Source organism: Hippocampus guttulatus, chromosome 12 (genome assembly GCF_054856545.1).
Source record: "Hippocampus guttulatus isolate MCC_2025c chromosome 12, RoL_Hgut_1.0, whole genome shotgun sequence".
Classification (NCBI taxonomy): Eukaryota; Metazoa; Chordata; class Actinopteri; order Syngnathiformes; family Syngnathidae; genus Hippocampus; species Hippocampus guttulatus.
The window spans coordinates 2,670,932-2,695,007 of record NC_141272.1 but is presented as its reverse complement, the minus strand read 5'-3'; the positions used below and the strand labels follow the sequence as shown (position 1 = coordinate 2,695,007).

Genomic DNA, 24,076 nt, shown 5'->3' with positions numbered 1-24,076 from the left:
TGATGAATTTTTTTTTTCCTTTGCGATTCTTCAGCTCCTGTGCAGCTTCCAGGCAACCTGTTGTGGATTCAAGAGGGCAACAATGTGTCTTTAAGCTGGGACCCAGTTAAGGCCAAGGAAAATGAGTCTGACGTCATCGGCTACATGGTAAGCAGGCCCGTTTTCCGACCTACTGGAGCAGTTCGCATAATAACGTAAACATGACAATTTAAAAATCTTGAAAATAAGAAAATAATTCAAGCATGAAAATGCTAAATAATATACCACTTGAATTCATTATAAAGAATAATTAATTAATAAAAAAAATAGAGGACAAGTTGGCTCAGTCCGCACTTTTATTCCATTTGCTTGTGAACTACATCACCATTCGTGATTCCAAATTTTAAAAAAATTCCACTTAGCAATCAGGATTGATTACGCTCACATTGGTGTTGTTTTTGGCAGCCATTTTCAATTTTGTCTGAGTCTTTTGGGCAAAAATGATTATTAATTTTAGTCATATTTTAGTCATTCCTTTTTTGTGATAATTTTAGTCATTAAAAACTCAAAGTTTTTGTCTAGTTTTGGTCCCTTTCAGTTAAAAATAAAATGCAACGTTTCCACCCAATAGCAAAGAATAACGGATAAAGTGGTAACAGTGGAATCAATGTCCATCACTCCAAAATAATAACACATAAACGAAAACAACACTGGCTCACGTGTATTCTGCCAAATACTGGCCCGGCATGCACACTACAGCTAGCTTTGAAGATGATCCCTATCACTGTATGGATGAAGAAATACATATAAAAATACCAGAGTACGTTACGCAGTGACGAGGGGTTTAAAAATAGCAACAGGGGTTTCATTGATGCTCCGATAACACGGCGAGAGAGGCTGCGGAGGAGGAAGCCAAGTAGGAGGAGGAAGAAAGCTGGCTACCTTTCAAAGCTTTCCAGCTCAGAGGCGGCAAGAACGCCCTTCTGGCTCGTGACCTCCAAGCTGTTACAAGGCAGGCGAGGGGGGAATACAGGTGGGTGGGGGGGCATTTTCCTTCGCTTGTTCAGTCGAAATGTTTTAAAACTTGATTCTCTTCAATGATCCAGTGCCATCTTGGGAGTGTGTGGAAATCCTGCTTCTGTAGTTTGGAAAGCTTTGTTGCCTCATTTGCCAGCCCGTCCCCACGTATTGCGCAGCGCAGGCTAGCCGCGCGAGAATCCCCCGGAGCGATCAACCTGTGTTTTAAGGACGACTCTATTCATGCACGGCTCAGGTGCCAGAATTCACGAAAGTCAACCAAAACGCACACAATGACAAATACGACCCAGAACATAAAATGGCTCTTTGTGTCGTCGTTGCACAGGTGTTACTCAAGCAGGAGGGCCGCGGCCACAACCAGGTGACTCGCACCATCAACCCATCCACCACGCTTTCGCTTCCGGAGGGCGGCACGTACGTCATCGAGGTGCGCGCCCTCAGCGAGGGCGGCGAAGGGCTGGTCAGCTCGCAAATACGACTCGTCACCTCTTCCGGTAAGCTGTCTCTGTCGAGTTTTTTGGGCAAGGGTGACGTTTGAAATGTCACGGTCATTTTGACTCGTCGACTTGGGAGAACCTCTAGGGAAATTTGCGCCGCTTGAGCTTTGCGGTGAATATTTTTTTAGCTGAATCTTGTCAGCCAATCGGACAAGGCGTTCCCTGAGTAGCAAAAGAAACTAAAGGGTTGAGAAAATATGTTGACAAATAGTCAACTTGTTCTGTTGTACTCTAAAATGAATACGTTTTTTGGGGGGGGTGGGGGGCGATATGCAAAACTGACCTTCCTCCGGAGCATCAACTGATTCATTCAAATCTAAATTATCGTGTGTTTTGACAGTCAGTTTTTATTCGATAAACATTGTCGTAAACTGCAGTTAGCTGAAAAAAATGTATCTGTAAACTTATCTGGATGTACTTCTTTACTACCCCCACAGCTGTTTATTTTCGGATAGTTCACTGCTATCCGTTGTAATTAAGCAGTCAAAGCTCTTGCGTGAGCAAAGTTTTCTTTGGCTAATACTCTTTTAATTACCTCACCCACACACAGACAAAGCTTCACGGACGCGCTCGGCCAATTAACCTGCTAGCGGCGCGCCGACCAGACGAGACCGCCTAGCAGATGTTTTATCCTCGTGGCCGGTTCACTGGCTGTATTGTTTGCACCCGTAATTAGTTGGACAATGACACCGTTGTCTCTCACCACACACTGCGTTTGGAAATGTCGTGTAGCTATTCGGCTTTGATTGAACGCCTCCGGTCAAATTGAGCCGGTTTAAAATTGGGCTCTCTTAGGAAATATATTCCTAAGAGATTATTATTATTATTATTCCAAAAGCTATCTTGAAGCTATCTTCACAGACAAATCTGTTGAATCAAAGAGTATGCTAACCTGCTTTGCAAACCTGCTTTGACAGACACTTTTCTCTCCAGGGAACCCCCCCCCCCCCCCGCCCCATTTAATTTAAAATATTTTACTTAAACCAAGGTCTCTCAGCATACCGTGGCCAAAGGTAGAACCGGGTGTGGTTTTTGGTGCTAATACTCACTGGCTGGGATGATCTTCCTCTTTTATAGCTAGCAGTTAGCCAGCTAACTTTTGTTGTGCAAATGCACAGAACCTTTTTGAAACTGAGCCCCTCTTCTTGGATACTGATCAATTTTAAGTTTATTTTTGAAAAATACATGTTTATACAACAATAGGTATGTTGAAGCCATCTTCACAGATAAATCTGTTGAATCAGAGTGTGCTAACCTGCCAGTCACATTTATCTCCAGCGGAGTTTTTTTTTTTTTTTAATTAATGTGAAGGACTATCAGTTTGATTCACACTTCTTAAGTTAAAAAAAAAAGTCAAATTATTTTGGGGTAAATAATCTCTTCTCCCACTAGCTGATCATGGCTAATGCTATGGTTTGGTCATGCGCTGCACTGCTAACCTTTGACCAAATGTCTTACAGGAGCCATCAATAATACATAGATTTGGGGTATTTGTGGTGGTGTTTGTGTGTGTGTGTGTGTGTGTGTGTGTGTGTGTGTGTGTGTGTGTGTGTGTGTGTGTGTGTGTGTGTGTGTGTGTGTGTGTGTGTGTGTGTGTGGATGGGGGGGGGGGTGACCATATTCTGATTATTCTTAAAAATAAATATGCATAGGCGGATGTTGACTGTCCAAGACTTGTGTGTGCATCTTGCTCCTAATCCTCGCACTCTTGGTCCTGTCAGGTGTGCGGGCAAAGAGCGGCGAGTGCAAACAGAACCTGGCGTGGTCTGTGTTGCTCCTGGTTCTGCTGGTGCCTTCAGCGTCCTGGTGAGGCCGCTTCATATGTTTTTTGATAAGAAGGGGGGGTGGGGGGGGGGGGGGGGGGGGGGACTCGCCCTTCTTCATTTTTTAATTCCCTTTGACGCCGCCGTTCGGCGTTCCCACGGAGGAGGAACGGTCCGGGCGGAGGGGGGTTGACTCATCTCGTCACCCTGTTTAGTTTCGTGTCCAACATCGCGCTAGTGTCGTGCTGTCGTGTGCCGTGCGAGGAGAGGTTTTATTTATTGTTTTTTTAAAAAGTGCTTCGTCTCATTGACCCCCGGGGACTGCGGAGCATGAATACTTCTCGGAAAGATGCAATGGGAGCACGAGCAGGATTATCTGGGACATGTGCATCGGCCACCCCCTGCGCCCCCGCATCACCTCCTCCTTCCTCTGGCTGCCCGACTAGCCAGGCGGCAGAAAACTCACTCGAGGAAAGAAGTGCTTTTTTTCTTCTTCTTCTTAATGGACCAAACCACGATGGCTCGGACTACTTTCCAAGACTTGCTTTTTTCTTTTTTTGTACATTGTGTTACCTTTTAGAGAAGAACACGGTGGTGCGTATCAGCTTTGTTTCTGTTGGTAGCAGCGCTTTGGTGCTCCGTGGCCCGCGTTGGTGGAAGTACAGTAGGCAGCATTTAGGGACTTCTGGTGACCAATAAATGTGATGTATATTTTTACAAGCGTGTCCTCTTGTCATCTTTTACAATGGATTCAAATGTGAGTCGTGGCGCTGAGAATATGATGATGAGGTCAAGACATGAAATCCGTGAGTCCAAAAGAAAGGCCTCCATTGGCATTGATGTCTTAAAGCAAACTTTCAAATGTGTCTCAAAAATTGTTAATTCAAAAGATAATTTAACGAAGGACTCGTCTTGACATTGCACAATCACGATGGCAGACGAAACAAAAGTGTTTTTTTTTTTGTTTTTCTTTTTTAAATAACTCAATTTGGATCAATTGACCTCTTGGGTCAATTTGAACCAAGAATTGGGTCATTTTGTTTGCCACAAACCAAAAATTGTGGTCATTTTGTACAAACCAGCTCAAGAAATTGGCCCGTTTTGTTTGAAACAAGCCAAAACTTTTATTCATGTTGTTCATACTGAAAAAAAAAATGTTGGAAACAAATCGATTTTGTACAAACCAACATTTTTTTTTTTAAGACAAAACTCCAAAAGTTGAGTCAACCTGAGCCAAGCTGTGGTTCGCCATTGATGTACTGTCGCAACTTTGTTGAACCTTTTCTCCTATTCGCTGTGTTCATGCTTATGCCAAAGCCATATCGAAAATAAAGATCTGGCTTTGGCGCAGTCTAGTGGCATCTTGGTGCTAAGCAACTATGTTGGAATGAGGCGAGGAGCTTCATTTAGTCAGGCCTTAACAATGTCCATGCTTTTCATTGGAACCAAAACAATTCAGCCAACTCCGTTCATCGCGGCAGATGCGAGGTCGGTGAAATCTGCGGAATGGAAAGCTCATACAAACAAAATCAAAGTACCAAACCGAAAGCACTGAGCGAGTTTGTCGTCATTCCAGTCAAATATCCCAAGTGCAGCCAAGCACAAAAGAGTTTGAAACTTAAGACAATGGACGGGGGACCTTTTATTTCTGCCTCTCTCGCAGCTGGCTTGAAATGTCACCACTCAGACACGGCAAACATTTCATTTGTCACGCGGCGCTGCCATTTAATTTGGCAGCATCCAGTGGGACCGGGGAGCCAAACGGGACGCGGGCCAGCATCCCTTCCCTCTCCGAGCTGACTTTGGGCTTAGAGGTGGCGTACGCCCAAGCACGGGTCAAAGAACAGCATGCAGCCTTCACACCGGAAAGGCCATAGTCCACTTTTGAACCTGAGAGAACGACGAGGCACATGCGCTTCCCACTCTTCCTCCTTGCTGTCCAAACCATCCAAATAAGTGTTAGTCAATTTTCAGCGAAGACATTTTGAGTTTCTGCAAGAAGCACAGCTCAGCGGGTCGACCACTTGGGACGTAAAGCGCGCTGAGGACTCGCATTGCTCCGAGCACTTTCTGAAAACATTTTTAGTGGGTGGGAGGTTGACTGGGATGATGCTGGCGCCAAGGTTGACCTGCACCAATTTGTGTATGGACTGCAGAAACATTGATTTGTTTTTATTGATTTATTCATTGTTTTTTTTAATCATTTTTGCAGCTTTTGGAAACGCACACATGCGCACGCGCGCAAATGGTAATGGGGCGACCTTTAATTATTCATGCAGCTGCTGTCTGTGTTGGCACATGTGATTTATGATAATGGATCATGTTTTGTGCAAGGGAGAGCCACAAGCTACAGTGTCAGCAATTATACCACAAGTCCACCCGTGTGTGTGCGTGCGTGCGTGTGAGTGTGTGTGTGTGTGTGTGCGTGTGTGAGGTTAAAATAATAAATAAATAAAATAATGGCAAGATAGGCTGAGGCCTTGCCAGTGCTCAACAGAAGTACTCTACTTCTCAAATCGTTAATATTTAGTATCCCCTAAAAAAGAAAATTGCTTGCACCACCAACCTGACTAACGTTAACTCACAGTAGCACAGTAGGCCCAAGTGTTGAGCAAAAAACGAGAGATTTTAGTTCTTAAAAGATTGATTTAATATTGTCAGCCCCTGTAGCATGATGCACAGTTTGAACGTAGCACTACGGTTGATTATGGAGGGGGGGGGGGGCAATACATTTTTGCACAACCTAATTAACAATTCCGTAATTTTACATTAAATACATATTATTATTGTTATTGCAATCGTTTAGATTTTTGAGGGCCTAAACATGAACAAAAACTCCTCAAGTTTTGCACATAAATCAGGCAAAAAATGTTATTTTAATTTATATATATATATATATATAAATTAAAATATATATATATACACATGCATATAATTTTTTTTAAATAGGAAAAGATGCAATGAGAATGAAGTCATAATAATTTACATGGAAAAGGAACTTTTCATGCATGTAGTGTTGGAAGTAGATTCGTTTTTGAACAAATTGAAAAAATTCGATTTTGGACAAAACGTGGCAAAGTGACTCACTGTCGAGACTTTTTGGATGCACTTTAGCTCAAAAAGACACAAAAGTTGCACAGGTTTGCACTCCGAAAAGTGAATTCATCCCTGCGGGGCAATCAAGGGAACGGAGACTTGTTGTCACTTGCTTACGACGTGAATAACATAAATACATAAGTAAGGGCATCAATAAAAAGTGAGGAGGGTGCAGTGGAATCCGTAGCTCGGTAGACGTGATTTATTTGCATTATTACGCTGATGAGTTCTCCTTGCGTGTATTGTTTTATTACAATGCACAATAGAATACATGATTGTGTTGTCATCTTGTGTTTGCTAAGTCCTGTGGGGTGGTACCAGAGGTAAGCAGAGGTGCTTGGACCATTGCTTGCGCATGCAAATGTGCTTCTTCTTCTTCATCTTGCCATGTTTGGCTTTTCAGCCTCTTGCTGCTCGGGAATGAGAATTAGGGAGGCGTGCCATGTGTCGACTAATGTGAACAAAAGGATTAATGCAGCGGCGGCGGCTTTGGCTCTCGAGTCAACACGCAGTTTTTTTTGTCTTTTCTCTCGCCTTGCACCCGAGCGCTAATCATGGCCGCCTTAATTGAAGTCGTCTCGAGACCCGTAAAGCGAGGGGAGCCGAACGGGGAGGAATAACAGCGAGTGAGTGTCCTGTTTGACTTTGACATTCATTTGTTTGCTCCAACTTGTGATTTGTGTTCCTCCGGGACTTTGCGTTGCTTGCTTTTTGGGAGGAAGGCTTGGTGAGTGATGGACCGCACGCTTCCTAACCAGATGTATGACCAGAATGCCGTTTTGAATAGGGATGTATGGAAATGTCTGGTTGTTGAACTACTCGAGCAAACAGTATTTTAAATATTTTCAAAGATCCACTCATCAAATACAAACAAAAATAAGCAGAGGCCTAATGTATTTTTGCACTCTTTTACAAAACTTCCCATTCAAAGATGGCACAACACTGCTGAACAGCAAACAGACACATAGCACATAAAAAAAATAAAAAAAAAAATCAGCTAACTCAAAGATGTTAATTTTATACCACCGTACATTCGACCTGCATACCGTTCAAAATCCTCAAATGGAGTGGCCGGTAAAGAGTTTATCACCGATGTGTTACCTTGGCTGCATCATCCGCTTCTCTCAGCCATCATGTTCATTTGTAACGCATTTTGTAACTGTGCAAAATAAATAAATAAATCTATATTTGGGAACTCTTACAATTGGTGTTGGAGGGGCTAGTTAGCTTGAGATCGTTCATGTCTGATTGTGTCTGAGTGCAAACTTAAACATATTTTTAAATTCGGCGAACAGAGAATCCGTTTCTCATTTTACCTGACGACATGATTTTCTTGACCTGATTTGGCCCTGGCTCTCTCTTCTTCTCTGATTCAGGAGGTGATCTTGAGTGACGTCTGCCATCTGGTGGTGAGCATTTTTATTACAACAAACTGATCACCTGCGGTAAACATTTATTTAATTTAAAAAAAAAAAATCAAAATAAAAGAGTGCCACTGGACGGGACTGGCAACCAGTGTACCCGGCTACTTTCAAAATCGCCCCTGGGTTCAACTCCGGCTCACCCGTGACCCTAAACAGCACAAAACGGATGGAAGAAAACATCAACAGGGTGATGGATCGAGTGGCCGATAATGAGGACATGAAGGATGATGGCCGAGAACATACTTGTTGAGGCTGGCCCTCGTTTGCCTGCGGAAACGCTTTCATGAACGCCTCGCTCTCATCGCTTCTTTTTAATTGCAGACCTTGCGCCGCAATTAAAATAGCAGCCAATTTAAAAAAAAAATGCACCGAGCGCGCCCGCCTCCCCGTAAGGAAATTAAAGCGCAAAGCATCCTGCTGCGAATCCTCATTATGGAGAACATTTATGAGCAAATGTGAGAAAAAGAAAAAAGCGAGTCCATACTGACATGCCCGGAAGAAGGACGAAGGTAGGGTTGCTACGTTTTAGAGACAATCAAGAAGCTGGTGGAATAGGCTTATTGTTCTGCCTTTGGAAATTATATTTCAATTTGTGTGATAAAACAGACATGAAAAGCTGAACGCTGGTGAAAATGATGAGCTAACAACTTGCTGCTTGTAAAAATCAAAGGGAAGGTGTTGCTCCTTGACGCGACTGGCAAAACGAAGACCCTCAACTGCGCTTTTACACGGCGTACCTGATGAGATTCACCTTTAACAAACTCCGACAAAAATAGAAGCCGAGTGTTCGCAAGTTGAGTGCCGGCAGGCGGGTCCGAGTGCGAATCTCGGCGGGGATGCTAAGAAGTTAGCTTTTGTTCTCGGAGGCATATCACGCTGTCTGTTCTCGAAAAAAAAAAGCCCTTTCTTCTTGTAAAATGGTGTTATTCTATTATCTGCCATTTGTTGACGGCAGTGGCGTTCCGTCAGGGCCGGCAAGGCCTTCTCTGCTGGCCTAAACATTCTCAGAAAAGTACATTTAATACATTTACTTTTCTGAGAATAACATAAATTTAATTGATGTTATTTTATTTTCATAAATATGTAAACAAAAGTATTCTCTGTATTCTTTACGTCATATTATTTCCACTTAGACGAACTAAACTTGCTCGCAGCCTTCAGATGAAACAGAGCAGGCCCCTGTGCGCTGTAAATGAACGGGCACAGTCAGCTTGCAATAGCCAATCAGATCACGAGTCTGCGTACCAGGGCCACCTCGCAGTGTCGCGTTCGGTGATTGGATTAGCGCCTGCTAGAGGGAGCTGTTGCTGCATTTTGACCCAAAATGGCCGAAGGAGAAGACGTTGATCTGGTTGCAGGACTACTTTCCACACAATTTTCAAGGCAGCAAGGAAACATCAGAGCACGGCTGGGCACTTACAAGCTACGGTGCGTTTAAAAACGTTTGGGGACACTCGCGTTGATCTGCAGCTCAGTGAACAGGCACTACATTGGTGAGTAAATGAATTTTATTTTACATTTCTTCTTGTTATTTTATTTCGTTAGTATTAATGAAAATAAAATGACAAAGATAGAAAAATGTATCAAATAAATCAGCTCACCTGCAATTTATAATGGCGCATTGTAGTCAGCTTCGTGGACTAAAATTTGTTCAATCTCAGCTGCTCAACATTTTCAGTTATTTGCCGTTGTATAGCCTATTCTCAAAATGCAAATGATCTGTTCATTTTATTTTCAAAGAATAGTTTGTTTTGTTATTGTGTGGTTGGTGTCTTCTATGAAACTGCGACATTGCGCAATTTATTGGACAGACTTGTTTATGATCACACAGCGTAATTTGGGTGGCATTTTATTGAGTATTTTTTCAATCTTTTTATTTTTTGACAATATCTGTAAATTTAGTTTCCTGCTCTTAATTGTGAATGCATACTTGATGGTTTTAAATGCTCCTGAAATTAAGTGCTGCCTGACGAGCCTATATTGTGTTCATGTATGTGACGTCACTGAAGGCCTAAGGTTGAAATGCACGGCCCGCCACTGGTTGACGGTGAACAAGACCCAAGGTGCTGAAACGTTTAAACATGCATAGCTTGTGTATCAACAACTTTTTATTCCCTCTCTCTCCTCCTACCCCCCGTCGCTTTCTCTTTTTTTGAATCACTCAAGATACCGGTAATACAATTATTTTGCGGACCACCAAAGTAAAGCTTGTTGCCACCCGGGAGGGCGCAGTTTGAGAATCGATGCTAAAGAGTACAAGGGATGCCAACAGGGCGAGAGATGCGTTGCGTTTTCAAGATGGCCTGGAGATTTGTTGGCCTTCCAACGAGGAGGGAAACACAAAATGTGGAGGTGCCCTTGGTTTTCCAAGAGAAGGTCATCGTTCCCCCAAGGTCACGCTCGGAAACGCCGATTTCAGGCCGCCGCCTCCATTGAGGTTTCTCTCTAAATTGCAAGCAATCCTTCCAGCCTCTCGCCTTCTGTCCTCTGGTCTGCTCAGCTTTTAAGACCTTAATAACAAATGGATCTGAGCGTAATACCCAATGTTTTATTCATTGCGTCTAGATTCGGATGGATCAAAGTCTAATCTGTTCCTCTAATGCACTGGCTCCTCCGCGGATTGAACCGTCCTGACCTGTCGCCCGGCCCCGTCCAATCTGCAAGGAAAGGCAAATGCGGAGGTTTATCCTCAGGGTAGCGTCCGGTTCACAGCTCACCCCACCACCGACACCCCCCCCTTTTTTTTTTTTTTTTTTATGGCTTCACTGGACGCTTTACGGCAAAGCCAACCTTTCGCGGTGGTGACATATTGCCCGCTTTAAAGGTTCCCCGGGCTGAAGCCGGGGATCAGCCAAGGCCGATCCGAGGGTTCCTTTAAACTGAAACAGAGTCGTTAAACAGTAAAAGGGTCGCACTGTGCTCATCTACCGGTTTCCTCGCAGCAGCCAAACCCCGCCGTTAAATTGGCTTTTGTGAAAGCCCGGTGGTTGCCCATCTCTGCGCTGCACACAGGACCAGATATGACATCCAATAGTGCCAGCCAGCAAAGCGGTTATTCCCGATACGTCCACTCCAAACTAAAGTGTAAAGGGTATGCGCATTTTGAACATCTTAACCGATTTGTCAAAGGTGAAAAAAAAAAAAAAGAAGAAGAAAAAAAATCGCCAGACGGCACACACTTGACATTCAAGGTTATGATCGTCAGCCTGGACTGTTTTTCAAACCGATCGAGGAGGAGCCCATACAGCGTAATCGCTCAGGATCATCTTCGAGACATCCGATAATCAAATCAATGTGAAGAGGTGGGAAATCAGGCTAACAAGAAAAACAATGATCGGTATGTGTGTACGACACCATGATCAATCCTGCTGAAATTCGCACTTAAAATTTGTTTCTGAGTGTCTTCTTCAAACACCCACAATTTTGCAATGTTGTCTTGGAAAATGTGGAAGACTTGATAAAAGAGGGAATATGGTGAAGGTGCGTAAGTGAAAAATGTGGAAGGCTAATTTTCCTTGGGAGAATGTCCCCCATTAATTGCATGACACGGAAATGATTCGAATCGGTTGACAAAAATTGCCATTTTTGAAAAAAAAGGAGCATAATAAAAATAGATCTTCTTTTTGAGGCACAAAGTAAAATCAAGACGAACATCCGCCTGTTGTTCAAAGGATTCCCCACAGTCGGGAAGCAGGTCACTGCAAACCCCCTGCAGGCCGCCGACATCTCACGGCAGATACTTGTCCAATCGATGACCCGATCGACGCCACCTCCACTCGCTTCTGACCCATCCGCCCATGTTCGCTGTCACGCAATCTTGAAAGTGAGATGAGCCGCCTGTCACACCAGACTGAGCTGCTGTGGCCCAGGGAGCAAAGGTTGGAAGAAGAAACGTGTGCACGTCATTAACTCATTCACTCCCAAAGACGTTTTTAAACGTCTTTTCAGACTTGGTCCAGAATTGGCTGGTACTGAATGAGTTAATAAGTCAGAGGTTAGATGTGCCCCCTCCCCTCCCAAAAAAAGTCCCATTCAAATTTCAAGCAAGTCGTATATATATATATATATGCATGCATGATGCATGTCGATATGTTAATTGACAGCCAGGTCAGCTTTGCACACCCCTCCAGATTGCATGCAGATGTGTCGTTGCACGCAAAGATTCACACCTAATGAGCTCGCAGCGAGATGCTGACTTTTCGTTTTTTTCTTAGCGCCAATGATTAATGTTGTGGGGTTGACCTTTCTGACTTCAAGCTCAAATGAGGAATGCTGGACTTTAGCCCGCAGTCAAGCCAGGTTGTCACATGCGCATAGCGACACTTGTCAGTTTATTTATTTATTTATTTTTGCATGGGAGGGAAACAGGAGATAAACGAATTGAGAAAATGCACAGTAAACAATCACGTCTGTTTGCATTTACACTGGCACCAAATGGGCAGTCTGGTTCGGATCCGGGTTAAGATTAATTCAACGTGACAGATTCTAGAATATGTATATTCATTCTCTTCCACATTTGTAATTTGTCAGACATTTTAAGTGTATGGTCAATGGTAACCTAAACAAAGGGAATGAATTTAATAATTTTGTTAAATCAAGGTTTTTTTTTTTCCTTTCAGTTTTTGGGACAAAATGTCAAATGTGTTTGTGAAATTTGTTGTGAAATACGGGGAAAAAATGCTGTCATTTGGGGACCATGAAAAATGCACGAGTTGGTCTGACTTGAATAATTGAACGAGTAGAAAAATATGGAGGGAAGAGTTAAATCTGAAAAAAATGTCTCCATTCCTTTGAATTGGATTTTTACATAAATGAATACCAACAACAACTCGGCTGTGCACGCCAATGATATTTCCCACAGGACGTGATGACTGTTTATCTTTTTTAACAGCCACCAGTTATCAATGCACCGAGCCAAATAACTCAAGTGGCTCCAATCCCGACGATAGTCACGCGACGATGAGAATAAAATCGACGTAGCCGGAATGGGCCTTGGCCCTCTTGACGTCCTGATCGATGAGCCTAATAAAGTGTCAATGAAACATCCCTTTCAATCGCGAATGGACAAATGCGACATGATCGGGCTCGATGTGGAGATTCCCTTCCGTTCGTGCACTGGCACAAAATCAATGCAAAACGGCTCGTCCCCCCCCCACGGCTGAGCGGACGTTCTCCTCCCTCGTGTTAATCCCAGTTTAGCATTTGCTGCACAAAAAGCGGCTTTTTATGCTAAGGTCGAGACATGGCAAGTTTTTGTGGCTCGACAGGATGCTTCAAAAACGAACCTGACGATGAGATTATCCTTCACAAGACTACAGTCAGTTTAGGGGATTAGTGCAGAGCCCCAGACGTGAAATGGTACGGGAGGGGGTGGGGGGGGGGGTCTGAACACTTGGTCTGCTGAAACGTGATTGTGGTAGCATCATGCTTTTTGGCTATTTTTCTTAAAATGGAACTGGAGCCCCAAAGGTGACATGGAAGAAAAAAAATGTTGGTTTCCCTCCAAACTCCACCTTTAATGTGAGTTTAAATCTCGTCGGTTAACTATGGACGCAGATGCGCGAGCCTGTTGGGTCACAACATGGCTAGCCAGCTAGCTAACACCGTTTCAACAGCACGTTAGCTATTCATTTCAGCGTCAAAAGACGATGTCTGTGCCATTGATCGGAGCAACAGAAAAAGTCACTTAATTAGCCGGTACCTCAATGATCATGTGCGAATTTTCACCACATCTATTTCTGGGTTAATTTAACCTGCTGAAATGCAAATTACCCGGCCAGCATTCCATCTTCCTTGAAAGCAATTTAACTTGCATCACATTTTTGACGTGTAAAGAAGAAGGCAGAAAACTAGCGGCGGTCCAAAAGCATTTTTTTTTACTCGTGGAGCCATCTGAAATGACTTTGCCTTTTGCCCCATGCGTCATCGTGAATAATTATCCCAGAATGAAGAGATGGCACACCAAAAACGTGCGTGGATACCATGATGCTTTTCATAGACACAAATAGTACATTCTCAGTATTCCTGAGGCGCACCTGGCAATGCGGCGGAGACGCTCTTGATTAGATAAATCACTTGAAGCGCTTTCCATCAGCCCAAAAGAATTACGTACGCCGCTCCCCCAACAAGCTTTCTGGGGAAAATGCCTTTTTTGCATTGCGGCTTTTTGCCTCCAAATGAAAAGCCCTTGAGTTTCATTCACTTGAAAAAAGAGCTCTCAGTTTAGGAAGTGACACTTACTGTTGGTGAGCAGCATCCAAAACTGTGGGCACAATATGTTTGGTATCATTTTGTTGACAGATGCATCAACATCGCATCAACATGCCAGAAAACTCACAAATTTTAGCAAGCGTGTGTCCCCTGGGGAAATTCATGTATTTTAGTGATCTCCAGCAGGACCTCACTCCGTGCCCCCCACCCATCCAAAATTGGGTGTACATGTCAATCATAACAAGACTCTCGAAACGTCTCAAGGACACAAGCCCGTAATTGTGCCGAAAGTCGGACATTTCAGGTGAATTCCGGCACTTCAAGCAGGGAATTTGCCCCGATGAGCTCCAATCAAAAGCAAGTCTACAAGACAGATGGGCGGCGCTAAATTATGAAGGTTTTTTTTTTTTTTTTACCCATGCCATCTAATGTGGGATTTGCCATCATGGTGGGGGGGGGGGGGGGGGGAGTCGAATGCCCATTCGTCATTGCTGGCAGCTTTAATTATTTTTCTTTCGCTGAATGAATGGCCTTTTCGGAGGCCTTGACATAGCCAAAGACTTTACATTTTACATTACACAGTAGCGCCCCCTGGAATCTTTTTTTTAATAACCCCCCCACTAACACCCCCCCATCCATCCATCCATTTTCCGAACCGCTTGATCCTCACTAGGGTCGCGGGGGGTGCTGGAGCCTATCCCAGCCGTCTTCGGGCAGTAGGCGGGGGACACCCTGAATCAGTTGCCAGCCAATAACACCCCCCCCCCCCTCCCATAATCAGTTTCATGGATTAATGTACAACTGGGTGGCCATGTCTCTCAAAACAGCATGCAGGAAAAAGTCTCAAGGATGCATGCATGGATTTGAACAGGAAGTCAGCCATTTTGGTTTGAAGAAGCTATTTGGGGCAATTTCCAGGGATCCTAATTTGACCAACTCCTACTGAGCTCTGCCATGGCGAACACGTCAATTGAAGACATGGCTCAGCCTTAGGAGAGTTGCGGGAGGTGAATGTGGCCACTTTTTGATATGCGACAGTGTCTTTCTCCACTTGCCGGTGCAATTTTCAATGACTTCTCTTTCAAAAGCCCGCTGAAGCGACCGGGCTTTATTTATTTTTTTATTTTTTTATGGAACGTCTGCTGTCTGAAAAATGCATTTGCCAGAGCGGAGAATGAATTCTCACAAATCGCCATGGAAACGGAAAATGTAAGGCCAAGTCAGCATCGGATGCACGTATAAAGCACTGTGGCAGGTTGTGACATCATTATATGGAAATGAGGAACACAGTTATAATTCCCGTTTGCTTGTATTCTTTTTTTTTTCCCCATCTTTTTTTTTTAGGAATGTGGGTTTACACATACTGTAGACTGAAAAAAATTTGGTGCGAAAAGGCTACATATAGTAACTCATTTGGGGTGGTGGGGGGGGGGGTTGTGCCCAAGAAATCCCCACACACATGCATACACACACACACACATAAACAGTGAATGTACACAGTAATTATTAACGGTGAATGGGTGGGAAAAAAAAGTTAATAGTGGATGCTCTGAGAACGAAGCAGCTTACAGATGATTTGATTAAAAAAAAAAAAAAGCCCCATAAGTACATCCGCATATGCACGTACAGCAAAGACTTTCTGTTACTCGCACTTACAACCCAGGCTAAACTTAGCTTGTCTCTCAGTCAAGACGTATCACTTCAACCAACTTTCTTGATAAATGCACTGGGCTCGTTTCAAAAAGACTACCACAAATGTGAACGTTTTTTGGGGGGGGGGGGGGGGGGTATTCAGATTCAGATTTCAGATTCAGCAAAAACGCAAATAGGTGAATTCATGAATCGTGAATCACAAATGGCATGACCATAGACTCCTAACATTGGTGCTTTATTTTATTAGATCTTTTTTTGGGCGACATTTCACAACACATTCTTTTTCCAAACAGCCAAGCCGTAACACATTCCTCCCCTCTCATTACAGCAAATGTCAAGTTGTTACGCTGCGGCGGGCCCGAATGCGAGGTCGCCTGCGAAGACGGCGCCAAACGCGGCCATCCATCCATTTTGTCCTCAAAGCGCAGCCGGTGACAGAAGCTCGATAATCCAAGGTCGCGCCATTTAACACACACAAAACAAAAAGGGCTGATCGGACGGCTTCGCTCCGACCTCAACGCCGCTTGGCGCGCATCGGCGACAGGTCGCAAAGATTTATGCAAATTAGCAAGGTTGCGCTCAACATGCTACCTAGGCTGCTGTTTGCCTGTAGAAAAAACAAACAACAAATTCTTTGAATTCGAGTACTTTACTTTTTCTCCATTATGGGAATGGATTCCTGCGGGAATATTTTCTTTCCACATTTATAAGTCACGTCTTCAAAGGCAATTCATTTTCTTTTCCATCCATCCATCCATTTTCCGAACCGCTTGATCCTCACTAGGGTCGCGGGGGTGCTGGAGCCTATCCCAGCTGTCTTCGGGCAGTAGGCGGGGGACACCCTGAATCGGTTGCCAGCCAATCGCAGGGCACACAGAGACGAACAACCATCCACGCTCACATTCACACCTAGGGACAATTTAGAGCGTTCAATTAGCCTGCCATGCATGTTATTGGAATGTGGGAGGAAAACAGAGTACCCGGAGAAAACCCACGCAGGCCCGGGGAGAACATGCAAACTCCACACAGGGAGGCCGGAGCTGGAATCGAACCCGGTACCTCTGTACTGTGAAGTCGACGTGCTAACCACTGGACTACCGGGCCACCCTCATTTTCTTTTCGATTTTCACATTATTGCACAAAAATGAATGGCTGTATAATGCTATAATGCTTTGCGTACATAATGCTACTGAAATCACGTGTCATTGGACTCATTCAGTGCCAATCTTTTTCAAACACTTCTTTCCACGACAATATGAAAAAAAAATACATTTACCTGGAATTGAATGAATTGGGGGGGGGGCATGAAAAGACGTCCTTGGCATTGAAAGAGTTTTAATAAGACAAGTTTTTAATATTTCTTCCTGATTTTCTTGATGACTCAAAAGTACGATTCAAACACAGACACATACTTAATCCGCTCGAAAATGCGATTTAATATTTTCAACTATTAAAGCACAGGCAGGAGGCCGAGAGAAAAGACCAAAGAGGAGGTTGATGGATGTCGTGAAAGAGGACATGAAGGTAGCTGGTGTGAGAGAAGAGGATGCACAAAACAGGGTTAGATAGAGGCAACTGATTCGCTGTGGCGACCCCTGAAGGGAAAAGCCGAAAGGAAAAGAAGAAAAAGAAGAAACCATTAAAGCACAAATACATAACATAACTTTTTGTCTGCAATGGCACAAACATTTTTGATCAAACTTTTTCCATTGCTGTCCCCTCTCTTTGGAACGGCGTCCCGCTAAACGTTATGCAAGCCACTGTCCACTTTAAAATCTCGTCTTGAAAAAAAAAAAAAATATATATATATATATTCTTCGATGGATTTCGACTCAGCGTGAGTCTCGGCATTGTTTTGCTGTTTGATGGTGTTTACTGTTTTTGTGTGAGTAAGGTGTTGTTTTAACTGTACTCATTTTAATTGTTGGGGGCTAGGTCTGTTATTTACTCCACGTGCAGCACTTCGTATGCAGCGATGATGAAATAACAAAAACAAAATGCCCTGAATGTTTCTCTTTTTCTCAAATTATTTTCCAAGTTTTAGCTTGAAGGGGTCAAAATGACACATCCAAAAGATGAATTCCTCAAGAGGGCGATTTCCTCAGGGCAGTAACTGTTACGGGAGCGTGCTCGAGGGGCAGAGACCCCCCCCCCCCCCACCCCACCCCGTATGGCGGGGCTGTAAACTTAAATTTTTAAAGGCAAAGTCACGGCAAAGTGTTGACAGAGCCGCCCATCATTCATCACTCAGACTGAAACACCTGGAGGGAGCGCCTCCTCAACGTCAAAATAGGGAAAAAAATAAAATAAAGCTTTACAAAATGTCTAACTCCAACTTCACAGCAAACAGCAGTTTGGTATATAGTCAACGATTCAACAACAACAACAAAAAAGACCAAGTGTTCACTTCAAAATGTTCAATGCCACTCTGAAGTTTACTGGATTATTTATCTCTTCCCTAAAGAGAATTATCTCTTTAAAAAATATATTTGTTTGTTTGTTTGTTTATTGAACATAAAACATATATACAGTAATAATTTGACAGAAAATAAGGTAGATAAAAAAAGTAAAAAGAAAGAAATCAATCTTCATTCAACACAGTTATTATGTTCAAGGGAGTAGGAAGAAGTAAAAAACGTATCTAGTCCTACCCCGTTATGTGATTGTATCTAATAAATCATTTTTATATCAATCAGAAAAGAAAAAAGTAAGAAGAAAGAAGTCTCCATTAAGGCTCATACTTTACACTTAACCGTGATATTTTTACAACTTTTGGTTTGTATCGGGATTATATACTTCCACACCCTGACACTCTTGTGTCAATTTTCTCTTGTATTCATAATGGATATTTATATACCTTTCTCTATTTATCAACTTAGTTCTGATTTATCATTATATTTAATGTTTTGAATTTATCATTTTAACTCTGATTGATGTAGGTTGTTTGTACTATTTTTTTGAATTTTTTTTTGAACTCGGCAAGCGATTTACTCATTTTCAGGTCCGTTTCGAGATTATTCCACAGATTAACACCTTTGATAGATACACTTCTTTGCTTGATGTTTGTTCTTGTTTTGAGTTTTTTGAATAAGTTGGTACCTCTTAAATCATGGCTGCTTTCTCGAATTTCGAAAAACTTCTGAATGTTTTGGCAGAGCAGGTTATTGTTCTGCCAAATATACTTAAACTTGTATATACTTAAACAAGCACCACATACAGTAGCTTTGTTGGACAGGCGTGTTAGCTTATAGCTAACACACAGTGCTAAAATGCTATCAAAACTAGCATCAATGGTACTGTTTTGTAAGCACAATACAATGCTCATAGGCACACCTTCTTTATCCTCTGACAAAAATGACGATGCTGTTTACTGTGCAATTGTACCCGTCTTCTTTATGTAATCGTTTGGATTGACATTTTAGAGTTATTTTCAAGATCCTCTTATTTGTTTTCAAATCTCTGAATAATCTTGCGCCACCTTACCTCTCTGAGCTCATCCGCCCCTACACACCTGCCCGGCGCCTCAGGTCTGTGGACCAGACTTTATTAGAAGTACCAAGAACTAAACTGAGGCTCAGAGGGGATCGAGCCTTTTCTGTTGCTGGTCCCTCTCTCTGGAATGACCTCCCACTAAACATTCGGCAAGCCTCCTCGCTGCCCATCTTCAAAACCCTCCTCAAAACTCACTTGTATTCTTTGGCATTCGACTCAGCATGACTTAGATTTGTTCTTGGTTTTACTGTTTGGTGCTTTCTACCGCCTTTATTACCGATTTGTCTTACTGTTTATTGTGCATGTTAAATTGCTCCATGTACAGCACTTTGTATGCAGCGATGGCTGTTTGAAAGTGCTCTATAAATACTGTTGACTTGACTTGACTTGACTTGACATATTATATTCAACATCTCAATTCATTTCAAAGGAGTGAGTGTGACCACGTTCAACTTGCAAGTAGAGTCAGCACTGTATGCCAAATATGACAGCATAATCATTTATCGCAATTAATTTTGTGGATTCCCCAAGCCACAGCTCACCGACCCCTGGTGGGGGTCCAAGTACCCCATTTTGAGAACCGCTGTCGTGGTCTGGTCCGGTTTGGTCCGGCCTGGCAGATGCATATGCGTGTGTGGAGGTGGAGGTAATGATGCAGAACAGCTCGTCGGCTTGTCATAAAGTGAGATTGCTCTGTCAAGAGGTAAACAACGCAAAAATGAGGAAGGACTCATTTGATAGGAAATGTCACAGCGTGATTGGATTTATAACAAAAAAAAAAAAAAGAAGTGCAAATTAGGGTCATTAATCATCAGCTGGGAACACAGTGGCAGCTCGTGTTCTCATCTCGGAAGGAGGCGTACAGCTAATTTGACTGAAGACTACTTAAGTGAACAAAACATCGCACCAGATTCCGATTTGTCCCTCTCAAATGCCTCGGTTTGCCTCAAGTGCACAAGAGCAGAACGTCCTCCTCAAGAAGCCTTTCGGAGGGATCAACCATTGACGCTGGCCGACGGCAAATTTTAATCAGAGATGTCCATAAATGCAGATTTGACACTCATTTAAAAAAATTAGTTTGACCGATGAAGGCTTGCGCTGTGTCTTGAAATTTATCGCGATGATGTTTCTGAAAAATAAAAAATCCACCTGTTGCTGAAACAAATCCTGATACAACTTTCTTGATATGGCGCAGCCGCAGCACGTTGCATGAGATAACAATAAGAGGACTGCAAGGACTGTAAAGACAACAACTTAATGATACCAACACATGAACTAATATATACTGTATACACACATATTATATATACATATATATATGAATAACCAAGTTTGAAAATGATGACTTCACTATTCTCTTGATATCTGATGTTGACCGATTTATGGAGACATAACCTTGGTGTGAATCATTTTTCCGCCAGCGCCCGGTCACGACTGTCAGAGTTTTATAAGAGGAGGTCACTGCGGGAGAAGCTTCACAGCGGTCATATTAGCATGACACAACAAATAAAAGACGTCGTAACTCCTCAGGAAGATTTTTTTTTCCCTCTCTCCTGGCTGTTTGGTGGATGTGACCTTAGCATGGAGCAACAACGACCATGAACTTAATCTGTCCCTGATGATTTATCCGGATGCGACTTGAGGCCAAACGGCCACTGTTGGTCGTCCGAGGAAATGAAAGCAAAGCCACCCATTATTAAAACCTTTTTTTGTTTGTTTTTTTGTCTCTACATGTGCGAAGGCATTGGACAGCCAAGCCCATTCATGGAACCCTGGCTTACGTACCTGTCTTGGATCCCTACTTTGAAATGTACATTTAAAACACTAATCCAAGCTTGAACCCCTGACATGAAATCCTAACCTTTATTGAAATCCTGACCCTGTCTCAAAACCCCACTTAAAACCCCTCCCCTGGTTTGAAACATAAATGTGAAACCCAACTTTGACAGGCTAACATCGGCTTTTAGCCATCATTTGAAACCCTAAACCTGTCTTGAAACCTCAATGCTGGCTGAAAATCCATCATTGGAAACCCGACCTGACTTGAAACTCTATTTTGAAACCTAAGCCTGCCTTTGCAAGCCCACTTGAATCATCAGCATCGAGCTCGAAACCCAGCTACGACATCCTAACTCTTTGTTTGAAACCCAAACCGCGTCTTAAAACACAAACGTCGTTCTCCTTGGATTCGGACACCTTCCTTCCGTAACAAGGGTGGTGGGCGTGGGCCCCCAGCCACCAGCAGGAGTCACGCGACCACCGTGATTAGACGGATGCCGCCCCCAACATCCAACCCCCAAGCCTCCAACTTCGAACCACGGCAGCCGGGGACCCGGAAGTGAGTAGGAGAGGAGCCGAAAGTTTGTCGCGAACAACTTTTTCTTTTTTTCTTTTGGTGTGCGCCAGCGCGAAGGAGGACGCGAGCGGAGAAGGCGAAGGAAGGAGAGCCTTTGGCCCGAGAAGAAGCATGGGGCTCCCCACGCTGGAGTTTAGCGACTCCTTTCTGGACGGTCCCGATTTCCGAGAGCGTCTCAAGTGTCACGAGTTCGAACTGGAGAGGACCAACAAGTTCATCAAGGAGCTCATAAAGGATGGAAATATGCTCATCGGCGCCCTCAGGAGTGAGTAAAACAAAGAAATGATAATAAACCAATAAACACGCCTGATTTCACATGAAAAGCAACGACACGCCGGGTGAACGACGAAGGGCGCTTAATAATGCACGCAAATGTCATTTGCGAGGATTATTGAATGGCATTTATTCCATGTGAGAACACTTGGAATAGTTTGTTTGTCCTTCTCGTTGGTTGCAAGATGAGACTTGCCTCACTGAGCACTTGAGAGGCCCCGAGGGAGTCAAGTCGACTACTCCACATTTTGCTTTGGCGCTGACTGACTCTGTGTCCAAAATAGTGCTTCTCAAACTTTTTACACCCAGTACCGCGCAAAAAAAAAAAAAGCCCACATCAATAAACTGCAATCGTGTAGTAAACCTAAGTGTTCATTGATACAGAGGGCAGTGTTTTTTTTTTAATTTCATCGTATTGTCATCCTCTGTAACTTGATGCAGTTTGGATATTGACACTGTGTTGAAATACAGGGGGGGAAACGGATTTAAATGAATCAGTTAAAAATAATTTCCACACACAGTCAATCCAAATTCGACCTCAATATTTGAAAAGAAACAGGCTGGCTTGAATCCTTCATTCAAAACCATAACTCAGACATGCAACTAAAATTTGAAAACCTAACACTGACTTGAAATCCCACTTGAAACCCTAATCCAGGTTTGAAGTAAAAAAAAAAAAAAATCAAACCAAAACCCCAATTTTAAATCCCAACCTTGACTTTGAAACCCTAAGCGAAAACCCTAATTGTGGCTTGAAAATCCAAGCTTGAGATATGACATTGAAGCCCTAGACCAGGCTTCGACCTCATGAAACCCCAAGACTGGCCTGAAACCTTACTTTGAAATCCTAATCCATGCTTCAAGATCAATTTACACAGTTCTAAAAACTTGTCTTGAATCCCAAACCTAAAACTAACTCAGACTAAAATTTGGAAGCCCAAGATTGTCTTCAAACCTCATTTGGAACCGGAACCCTTGAAACCCCAATTGGAAACCCAAGATGACACAAAAAGGCCCAATGTGACCCCCCCCTTTGTTTTGAAACCCCCTGAACCTTCCTTGAAACCGTAACCCTACGGGAGTGACATACGTGCCTTATCGTGGTTGAGTTTGGTTGAAAGGATTTCGTATAAGGCGCAATGGAAATGCTTTTGTAGCTTTTGGAGTGGGAAAAATCCAAAGACAAAGAAAAAAAGAAAACACGTCTGCTGGAGTTTCTTGCACCTTATGACCAAATTGTCCAACCGGTGAAAGGCATTTGACTTGACCCTATTGTGAGTCCAAAAAAAAAAAAAAAAAAAGACATCCTGCCTTTCTTGTTTCCTCACGTCATGTCAAATTCTACCAGCCAGTTGATAAAATCCACTTGTTTGAGCTGTGGGGTTTTCGGGGATTGAAATACTCCCAGATTGGATTTAACAGGCCTAGTTTGTGTGGAAAAGCTGAAAATGGGTCGAACCGAATCACCTGGAGTTGGAGTAAAGTGGAGAGAGCGACCGCTAATGGAAAGCTAGACGTAAATCATTGATGGTTTTTAACCATCACAGTGACTGTGATGTCATTTTCTGAGGATTTTGACGCACCCACAAATATTGTGTAATGTGATTATAAGCACTATAAGCTGCCAAACGAAAAGCTCTTCTTTCATCAGAAAAGTTTGTTTTCACCTTAGTCTGTAGAGTAATCTGCAGCAGAATTTATGATGGTTTCACCCAAAATAAGTTTCTTGTCAAAAAGCAGAGAAAATTCGCTTCTTTCTACTATCGGTCGCGACACATACACTGTTTGTGCCATCCATACCTATACATACGGTGTTCAAACATAAAGTACGGAAACGTGTCCAACTTCCAACCTGTTGGCATTTCTTTCCCTCATAATCGACACGACGAGACGACACAATTCACCGCTGAAACTTTGTCCACTCAAAAGCTGTTTTGAACTCGAATGCAAAAGAGATGTAACACCGCCATCTACAGGGATCTGTTTGTCATTGCATTAGTCTACAAACCGGAATTACACAGATCAGCTGGGCGACTGCACGCCTACTCGTTAAAAAACAGATTCGACATATCTATTTTGTGGTGGCAGGAAACTGTTGCATTGCAGTTGACGAAATGAAACATCCAACGGCGGTGAATGAGTTCAGGCCCAATTTTCAATCTGGTTCATTCCTTGTTTATTGCCCTAAATTCTTGTGGAACGCTTCCAACTTTGAAAATTCCCCCACCTTTATGATGTAGCTTTTGCTATGGATTGGCCTCTTTCAAGCACCGGCTGTTTCTCTTGCAGCTTTAC

At 43.1% G+C, this 24,076-nt stretch overlaps 2 protein-coding genes across 9 annotated transcripts in view; both read left to right on the top strand.

Annotated features, from left to right (window-relative positions):
- cntn5 (contactin 5) overlaps window positions 1-3,997 on the top strand; it is an 80,730-nt gene extending 76,733 nt beyond the window's left edge. For 2 of the 4 annotated variants that reach the window (XM_086125832.1, XM_086125830.1), the window contains exons 22-25: window positions 35-147; window positions 1,343-1,511; window positions 3,236-3,320; window positions 3,573-3,997. In XM_086125832.1, coding sequence (XP_085981958.1) covers window positions 35-147; window positions 1,343-1,511; window positions 3,236-3,320; window positions 3,573-3,588 — 383 coding nt within the window. In that variant the 3' untranslated portion in view covers window positions 3,589-3,997. Of the gene's footprint in view, window positions 1-34; window positions 148-1,342; window positions 1,512-3,235; window positions 3,325-3,572 lie in introns of those variants that run through there. The other 2 variants (XM_086125833.1, XM_086125831.1) reach the window with 1 other exon arrangement.
- A 3,766-nt stretch (window positions 3,998-7,763) lies between these two features.
- The window catches only part of arhgap42b (Rho GTPase activating protein 42b), a 67,379-nt gene continuing 51,066 nt past the window's right edge, over window positions 7,764-24,076 (top strand). For 4 of the 5 annotated variants that reach the window (XM_086125356.1, XM_086125355.1, XM_086125354.1 and 1 more), the window contains exon 1: window positions 21,461-21,773. In XM_086125356.1, coding sequence (XP_085981482.1) covers window positions 21,620-21,773 — 154 coding nt within the window. In that variant the 5' untranslated portion in view covers window positions 21,461-21,619. Of the gene's footprint in view, window positions 7,783-21,460; window positions 21,774-24,076 lie in introns of those variants that run through there. The other variant, XM_086125353.1, reaches the window with a different exon arrangement.